Genomic DNA, 9,420 nt, shown 5'->3' with positions numbered 1-9,420 from the left:
ATAATGTATTGGCCAGGAAGTTTTAAGTAACATACCTAAGGTAGATTTTCAACGAATGGGGCAGGTTTAAGATCACTCAACTTTCATCCGGAAATTTCACAATTTCTGCAGTCTCTATCCTGAGGCGTGGGTAGGTTGTAACCAGTACCCTCCGCGGTCTCCAAACCTCATTGCTGCGAGGCACAGCACCTCCCACTGCCGGAAGGTCCTTGAGCGCAACCTCGGTCCTGGAAGCCCAATCAGCGGCCCGGCCGCGACCCAGTGCCCGCCTCGGGCCGTGTCACGTGTCAGCCAAGATGGCTGCGCCCGGGCGACTTGAGCGAAGGTTGGAGTGAGCACTCGCGTGGCGGATGGAGACCGGAGGAGGCAGCGACCGCTGGGAGGAGAGCGTAAGGTACCGGCATTCCGGGTAAAGGGGTGCAGTAAAAGGCGAGTATCAAGAGAAGCACAGCGTGGTGACATGCTGTTCAACCGCAGCGTGGGAATGAGATCCCGGGACTGAGTCGCAAGGGGAGGAGGCGAGTCGGTTCTACCGCACCGACCGCCCTACACTTTCCACCCTAGAAAAAAAGATCTTATATTTAAATTAAGCCTATAGGGGGCAAAAAAAAAAAAAAAAAAAAAGCCTGCTTGAATTTAATCCCCGGATTACTGCCAATTTACAGGGTGACCTTGGCCTAATTTCATTTTCAGAGGCCCCACTTTCCTCATTTGTCTATCTCGGGAGCTATCTTGAGTGATGTGAGATAGCTAATGCAAAAGCCTTTTGAAATGTTTGTAATATTTAAACGTGGCATTGTCTTTGATAGGGATTTATTATTAATAACCGGGATACAATGGCCTACTGCGGGCTGCCAGATCAGAACTTTTACCGAATTAAGGGCGACTTTTAATAGCGACACCTTAGAAATGGCTAGTTCACAGAACCAGGAACCTCACCAATATGCAGAGCATAGAACAGAAAACTAGTGATAGAATTAGGCTGGACTTTCTGATGTAACAGTATTTCAGACATATACACTGTACACTTTATATATACTGAATTTGATTGTTTTTCTCTCTCTCTCCACCACACCCCCCAACCCCCCAACATAAAATTATTCAAAGTTCCTGTAGGGCACAGATCTTACGTTATTGTAACCAAGGCCCTCAAAAAGTTTGAGTCCGGGAAACCCAGACGTAAACTTCTAAGCCTGCATTGTACTACTTATGTTGACTTTAAGTTTAGGGATATGAAATTCAGTGTACTGAACATTTTCCAAGCCATCTAATGGCTACCCAGTAAATATTTGTTAAATTAGTGTTATAAATTAATCTTGTAGCAAATGAATAGTGAACCAATAAAATTAAATTTCAGAGTCATGTTGTCTGTTCTTTCTGAACTTTTTGCTTTTCTTAACTCTGCTACCCTGAAATCTTATCTAATGAGCTAAATCTTCAGGCTAAAATTCATCATTCACCCATTCCCTTAATCTTTTATTCACCTCAACTAGCGCAGAGATCAACAAACTACCTGCCAGACGTGGCAGGTAGTGGGCCAGACGTGGGCCAGACGAAGCCTATCGCTTGTTTCTTTACGGCCAGCCAAAATGATTTTTATATTTTTTAAGTTTTTTTTTTTTAAGTATTCAACAAAAGACCATTATGTGACCCACAAAGCCTAAGATATTTACCATCTGGCCCTTTAGAGAAGTTTGCTGACCTCTGCTCTAGGGTATACCTAGATGTGAAATTGCTGGGTGTATGTGTCTTCTACTTATTAAGTACCAAATTCTTTTCCAAAGTGGTTGTACCTATGCTTCCGCCAGCAGCACATGAGTTTCAGTTACCCCACATTCTTGCCAGTAATTGAAATTTAATTTCTATTTTCCTGATTATAGTGGTTAAGCATATTTTCATATTTATTGTGTTTGACTTTCCTCTTTGTGAAGTGCCTGTTCAAACCTTTCGTCAGTTTTTCTATTGGGTTGGTTGCCTTTTTCTTATTGATTTGTACTAGTCAATACTTTACATATTCTGGGTACCAACTACTCCTTTGTCAGTTATATTGCAAGCACTTTCTCCCCAATCCCCAACTGGCTTATCTTTATGGTATCTGTAAATGAACACAAGTTCATTTTAATTGGTTAATATTAGTTTAATATTAGCTTTATGTGTTTTATGGTTAGTGCCGTTAGCAAATTTACAATATTTTTAAGGGTTACAAAGATATTCTGTATTTCCTATAAGCTTTATGTGTTGTCTTCCATGTTCTGGTTTCTATTTCATAGAATTGTGGGGGTTTTGGGGGGGATGTCTAATGCATTAATTTTTCAGATTATGAAATAAAGCTATGGCTACTTTTTAAAATTAAATATTTATGGTCTTTCAAAGGCTTTTTATAAGCCCTTTTGCTGTTTTTCTATAGATGCACATTATTGAAAAATGACATTTTAATTTAAGGCTCAAGATGGAAAATCATAAACCAGATGGTACTGTCAAGAAGAACTTAATTGAAATCATAACCAGAAAAATTAACCAACTTCCAGAAGCAGAAAGGTAAGATCCCTTAATTAAAAAATTCTTTTATCAGGTGGATTTTCATCATTGATTCATCTCAAATTTATTCGGTTTGAATATAAACAAACATAGAATGTCAGAAGGAAATTGAGATTTTTTTTTCTTACATTGATGAGAAAACCAAGGTTCAGAGAGATTAGCCATTTTCCTTTAAGTCAAGGCTAAAAATTCATTTCTTTGGACATCTGATAGTTCTCCCAGTTTTTCCATTTGGCTTAGAGTATAGGCAGATGTATATATTTATGGACTAATTTAAATAACAAACCTTTAAAATAGGTTTTAAACTGTCTTCTCAATTCATTTCTATCACTACACTTAACAGTCTAAGAGAGTGCCATGTAACACACATAGCTAGACAAGGAATGTCAGAGAAATGGGATCATGGCTAAAAGATCTTTAAGATATTATTAAATTTATATAGGAAACATACTGATCTTTGAAGACAATGCTGAGTGAACTCCAGTACTCTCCCACAACATGTTCTTCAGGCAGCCTCTCTAACATTCCATTTCAACTGAAAATCTGAGACCAAAAAGGATGAAGAAGAGTCAGCCTGGAGAGGAAGAAGGAATGGCATATGCCTAAGCCACAGGACAGCAACGAGTTTGTCATATTTGAGGAACCAGTGTTACTGAAGTACAAGGGAAGTGGGCATAAGATTGAAGGAACAGGAGTTGTTTTAAGCAGGGAATGATCCAGCTAACATTTCCAAAGAACATTACAGTTGCTTTTTGGAAAGTAGATTTAAGGTAGGTGAGAAAAGGAAGAAGACCAGTAGGAAAACTGGCATAGTAATCCTGGTGAGTGGTGGTGGCAGTTGAAGTGAAAAAAGAATGGATTTGAAATACATTTCGGAAGTATAATCTTACTATCTTGCACAAATTCCAATCTTGCTGACACCAGCTCAACAAGGGAGAACCCATAAACCAAGGGTAGTAATAAGATGTATATCCAACCTCCCTCTCCCCCCACCACACACACACACTGTACATCGTTTTGTTATTGTTTTCCAGAGGTAAACAGAAACATTTTAAGCAAGTAAAAGACATGTGCCCATGTTTCCAGGCCAGTAAGGTAGGGAAAGCCAGGAAGAATAGAGATGTGACAGCCTTGAAGAGAAGCAAGCAGGCTGTGTTACTGGGACTTTCACCAAATTAGAAATAATAATCAATGGGGAAGTAATCTGGAACTGCAAAGTAAGCTTTAATTTGGAATAAACTGCTTTCGAACAGTGGCACGTAACAGGGCAGATGACAGCATCTCATCTTTGCTTTGTTCGCTATTTTTCCTCTGCTTCTATTTTATCTATCCTAGTTCTCCTAAGTTTGAATCCTCATTTCTTGCATTACCAATTTAGATATGTTTAATAGTTATTTGAAAAGTTCTTTTTAGTTTCATACACTTCACTATCTACAAAATAATTTCATGTGCCATCTATTTCATTGCCTCTTGTTATTTCTGGTCTTATATTTCATGTGTTAGTTCATGTATCTAGTTATTTTATGGGTATTATCTTGCCAAAAAATCTTGAGTTCACGTTTCTAATTGTATAGGCACTTTTTGGGAACACTGACTGGCAATGGGGCTGCTAGATAATAACAATTTTGTATTGAATTATTATATTAACTAAACAATGTGACTTTAAGCCACAGGAAATTAAAATCTGGTTGGGAGACAGCAAACGTTGCTATTCAGATTCCAGTTACACTCCTTGTTATATTTAGGTACTTACTTATGTAATTTTTAATAATATTTAACATTAATATATCAACATATTACAATGTATATATTTGTAATAATTATAACATATAATATATATGGGCAAATTATTTACCTGAGCATTTGTTCCTATGACTAAAAATGAAGATAATACATACTTCACAGTATTGTTACAAAAATAAAAATATTTTAGAGGAAGTGCTCAAGTTTCCCATTCCCTCAGCTCCCACAAGAATACACAGGTCTTTTCACATTCATGTGTTTTGTTGTTTGGTAGCTCTCTAGGCCCTCATCACAATTTAAATATTGTCTTATGTACCCTAAGTTTCTAAACTGCCTCCCTTGTACTAACATCACCATTTTAATACACTTTTGTTATATTGGGTTGACCAAAATGTTCGTTCGGGTTTTTCATGGAAAAATCCGAACGAACTTTTTGGCCAATCCAATATATCAAGTTTACATATCTTTCATTCTCCAATAATAAACTATGAAAACACTGAAGATAATTTTTTGTGCCTTCATCACCAAGTCTGCTGCATGCAATAAGTGCTCAATGATTGAATGACAAGTACCACTGTGATTGCAAAGTGACAGGTAAGAAAAGTAGTACCTTACACAATGTAGAAAGCTCAATTAGGAATTCCTAGAAAACCTGTCTTAAGTTGAGTGTTAACCATAGAAGTTAGAGGGGATATTGTGTGTGGCTAGTTTGCCTAATTAAGAGTAATGAGAGGGCTTCCCTGGTGGCGCAGTGGTTGAGAATCTGCCTGCCAATGCAGGGGACACGGGTTCGAGCCCTGGTCTGGAAGGATCCCACATGCCGCGGAGCAACTAGGCCCGTGAGCCACAACTACTGAGCCTGCGCGTCTGGAGCCTGTGCTCCACAACAAGAGAGGCCGCGATAATGAGAGGCCCGCGCACCGTGATGAAGAGTGGCCCCCGCTTGCCACAACTGGAGAAAGCCCTCGCACAGAAATGAAGACCCAACACAGCCATAAATAAAATAAATAAATAAATAAATTTAAAAAAAAAAGAGTAATGAGAAAATAAAGAGGTTGACGCCTGTGTTATAGGAAGCAAAGCAGATGGTAAAGAAGTGATAGACTGAAGGCTTTGAATTGGATACTTTCAATATTCAGCAGTTTTAGGTTTTTTCCCCAAAACTAAAGAATGCATAGAACATGCATTTTAAATCTCATACATGCCTTCCTTAAAAACCAGTTCTACCACTTACTATCCCAAAACATCAATTTATTCTTATTTCAATGAGTTCTTATAAAGTACCTAGCATAGAGTATCCCTTAAATGTTAGTACTGCTCCACCCCCCGAATCCTGACTCTAATGCTTCAAGGAAGAGTAAAAGGAAACATCAATTTCACCTTATTGAATGCCTTCTGTGTGCCAGGTGCTGTTGAAACCAAGATATTTATATCTTTGTATCCACTGTCTTCAAGTTGTTTACAGACTAGTTGGGAAGGCTGACAGGTAAATCTGTGATAAGCTAGTACCACCTTATAATGTGTTCTGCTACAGAAGTATTGGGTATTGTGGGAGCCTAGAGAGGCATCCAAGTCAGACTCTTCAGAAGCTCTTCCCTGCTATATACTTGGTGGGGGGGGGAGGGTGGAATTTCCATACCAATATTCTTTGCAAAATCCCACAATACATTTAGCAAAACTAAATGTATCACTGTATCCTTAAAGTGTTGACCAGATTCAAAGCCTTTTAGAATAAAAATCTATATGTAAAACATAATGATTTTAAAAGGTTTTTGTTTTATGGAGCTATAAGATATAAATGTTGGATCCTGTTAATCCTGAAGTCCTGATAAATTCTGTAACATATGCCAGAATTGTTGGAGAGCTTACACACACAGTACAGCCAAAAAGTTACTGTTTTTTCTCACCGACTCAGGAATCTGCTTGAAAATGGATCAACATATATTGGACTTAATGCTGCTCTCTGTGGCCTAATAGCAAATAGTCTCTTTCGACGCATCCTACATGTGACACAGGCTCCTGTAGCTGCTGGCTTACCAATGGCAGTGATCCCATTTTTGACGGCACACGTATCTTACAAAGGTTTTGTAAGTTTACCTTTGAATACAGGTAAATTCTATTTCACTGTCACCAGCAAGTTTGCTTTGGTATATGTACATTATTTACACCTTACATTAATCCTTAAATAATCGTAGCAATTGGCTATATGCTGTAATATAGTCACTTCTTGGATAAGACTGAAGCTTGCTAGCCTCTCTATGTAAAGCAGCAATTAATTCAGATTAGCATGGTCTACCAAACAAGTAAAATATATACACAGTAATTCTAAATACTTTCCTTTATCTAACTTATCTCTCCCACAGTGTTTAGTAAGACATATTTGGAAACTTTTATTTTTTTTTTAAATGCTGACTGCCTTAATTTTTAAAAAATTATACAATTTTCTTAAGGGGGAAAAAATTTTTATGGGAACAAGACTTTATCTTGTTCCCATAAAAATCACTAAATCTCTAAAGCACTAAATGTGTATATGTGCAATAGTTATCAAATACATGGAGACCTGATTTCCTTTGGACAGTTCACCATATTTGCTGAGTACTCCAAGTATAGCTAAACCATGAAAGAATTTCTGATTAATAATTTTTAAAAAATTATTACCATAGGTGGTAGTAGGAAGACAGTCCATTTAAATTCTCTTAAGTGCTACTTCAGATTTGTTTAAATTAGATGAGTATTTGCTTGAATCCCCAAGATCAGTGTGGAAAGAATTTTTATGTGCAGGGAAACCTACTGCACAATAAACTGAACAGAATGAGTGAAAACATAGGTTAGCTTAGCTTTCTATTTTTAATACCTTGTACTAATCTGGAAATAAATAAACAATTTTATAAAAATAAAATCACATTGTATAATGTAAAAATGTAAGATAAATCAGATTGTTAAATTTCCCATGGGTTTAAAAGTTTCTTAAAGACAAAAATATTAGCTCAGGTTTGCTAATACATGCGCAAAAAGCTAGCAGTGCACACTTAGATTATTATATTCAAGTTCAAAACAAATTAGGGAATTTTTCCTAAGATGGTTTTATCAGTTATTCCTGGCTGTTTTAGATTATCCATATATGTAATTATACCTTTTAACATGCCTTGTAGAAATGCATTTGCTGTATTACTGGCTGAAAATTGAGTACCTGTGATGCATATAAGGGGACCTTGCATTCTTTAAATGTTTGCTTGACTATCCATTTGCAGAACTAATTTATTTCCTAGGTGATTTACATTGTGAAACCTGTACCATAACACGAGGTGGACTGGTTGGTCTTGTTTTTGGTGGCCTGTACCCTGTTTTCTTGGCTATCCCTGTGAATGGTGGCCTAGCAGCCAGGTAGGATTGTTTTCCATAATTATCGAAAAACTTTAATAATATATATAAATGATTGCCTAGAAAATGCGAACTTTAAAACAGCAAGTACATTTTCTATTTTTAAGGCAATGTTACCTGTTTGACTTGAAAGAGTTAACAAGACTTGTTTTTTCTGGGTAATCAAAGAATACTTCTCAAGAATTTGAAAACACTTCTAGAAATTTATCACACTACCTCTTGGGTGTGTAGTTCAGGTTCTTAACTTTATATATGGAATGCTAGCTACAAAGCTGCAAAAAGTACTGTGACTAGCATGAAAGCTACATTATATGCATAATGTTCTTAGGGTTTGAGTACTTCCTCTAAAAGAAAATTCCATCAGAAAATGTCTCACTATAAACCAAAATAATTCAGTTATTCTCTGATGAACTCTTGTACCAAGCAATCTATACTATATGAGCTTCCAGAGGTGAAACGGAGAAAAGGACAAAAGAAAACAAAAGGGCAGTTTTTATGACTAATAGACATTGAAGAGAATAGCATTACCTCAGTCTTTACCTAAGCTAGTTTTAAGACTTCTGGAATTAATATGTATTGTACATAGATTTGCCACTTGATACAACTGTCTTTTCTAGTGAACTGTCTCAATGTTTTCTTACAGGTATAACTCAGCCCTGCTACCCGAGAAAGGAAACATCTTAAATTACTGGATTAGGATTTCTAAGCCTGTCTTTAGAAAGATGTTATTTCCCATTTTGCTCCAGACTGGGTTTGCAGCATACCTTGGGTCTAGGCAATATAAACTACTTATAAAGGCTCTTCAGTTACCTGAACCTGACCTAGAAATTCAGTGATGGTTAAGCAAATCTGTACACAAAAATAAAACTGTAAAAATAACCTACATCTAAGTATGAATAAATAAGACTTGTAATTTATCACATGAGGTACAATTCTGGGATCTACAACAAAAGGCTGAATACTTAAATTATTCAACACTACCCACTTAGACAAGAGTCTACTTCTCTCGTGTTCCCAATACCGTCTCTCCCACATTGCTTGCTCTACTCCTTTACATTAGGCAGTTTGGTCTGTAACACAGGGGAAAAAACCACACAACAGTTTTCACTGAAAACCTCATAAAGAATCCAAACAGGAATGAAAATGGCAGGGGCCAGGGCGGGGAGTATCAATACACTACAGAAACGTTACACTTCATTTTCTCAATTCACTGTTTCCATAGGTATTATTCTTTCATAGAATCTTAGAACATATTTAAAAACATTCCTCACAGAGGATCAATTCCCAGTATTCTTCAGAGATGATTATTCAGGCTCAGCTTGAGCTGTCCTAATGATAGTTACCTACGTCAAAAGTCATCTTATTTGTATCACTGGAAAGCTATACTCTTATAAGATTAAGGCAAATTCTATCATCTTTGAAGCTTTCATCTAGTGTGGTATAGTACTTTAGAAGCACATAGACCTGAGCCATTTTTTTTGGCTGTATGATGATGCTAAGCAAGTTAACTGATCTCTCTGGCCCTCAGTTTCCTCATCAGTAACCTCACTCAAGATTGGTATCATATATGTAAGTTGACTTTAACGTAGCACCTGTCATCAGGCACTCAAATCTGAGGTAGCCATATTCTTCCTATTGTTTCTGGTTTTGTTTTTTGAAATATCCTAGGTCTATTCCTCAATTCCTAAGATAGATCATTTAAATTTTTGAAATGATCTATTGTGTTTCCCGTCCTAAAAGTTTTCATCTCAGTTCTTG

General features: G+C 36.9%; 1 protein-coding gene across 4 annotated transcripts; it reads left to right on the top strand.

Annotated features, from left to right (window-relative positions):
* The first annotated feature begins 250 nt into the window (after nucleotides 1–250).
* Nucleotides 251–8,541, top strand: TMEM126A (transmembrane protein 126A). 4 transcript variants are annotated; one of them, XM_082410279.1, is made up of 5 exons: nucleotides 251–394; nucleotides 2,443–2,538; nucleotides 6,197–6,390; nucleotides 7,551–7,665; nucleotides 8,306–8,541. In XM_082410279.1, exons 1-5 carry the CDS (start codon nucleotides 351–353, stop codon nucleotides 8,496–8,498), a joined length of 642 nt encoding a protein of 213 aa, XP_082266405.1. In that variant the 5' UTR covers nucleotides 251–350; the 3' UTR covers nucleotides 8,499–8,541. The 4 variants fall into 4 exon arrangements, with proteins under 4 accessions (XP_082266405.1, XP_082266404.1, XP_082266407.1 ...); XM_082410278.1 differs by having other exon boundaries at nucleotides 262–409; XM_082410281.1 differs by having other exon boundaries at nucleotides 280–394; nucleotides 2,408–2,538.
* Nucleotides 8,542–9,420: the final 879 nt, after the last annotated feature.

The sequence above is a fragment of the Balaenoptera physalus genome (genome assembly GCF_965194825.1).
Source record: "Balaenoptera physalus genome assembly, chromosome: 10".
Classification (NCBI taxonomy): Eukaryota; Metazoa; Chordata; class Mammalia; order Artiodactyla; family Balaenopteridae; genus Balaenoptera; species Balaenoptera physalus.
Note: the sequence above shows the minus strand (reverse complement) of the source record. Positions and strands in the feature narration are given on the sequence as shown.

Bases quoted from the DNA above. Each gene is read 5' to 3' on its own strand.
- TMEM126A (XM_082410278.1), top strand. From the start codon at position 351: ATGGAGACCGGAGGAGGCAGCGACCGCTGGGAGGAGAGCGTAAGGTAC. The intron at 410-2,442 runs GTAAAGGGGTGC...TTTTAATTTAAG, and splicing joins GTAAGGTACCGGCATTCCGG to GCTCAAGATGGAAAATCATA. The intron at 7,666-8,305 runs GTAGGATTGTTT...GTTTTCTTACAG, and splicing joins AATGGTGGCCTAGCAGCCAG to GTATAACTCAGCCCTGCTAC.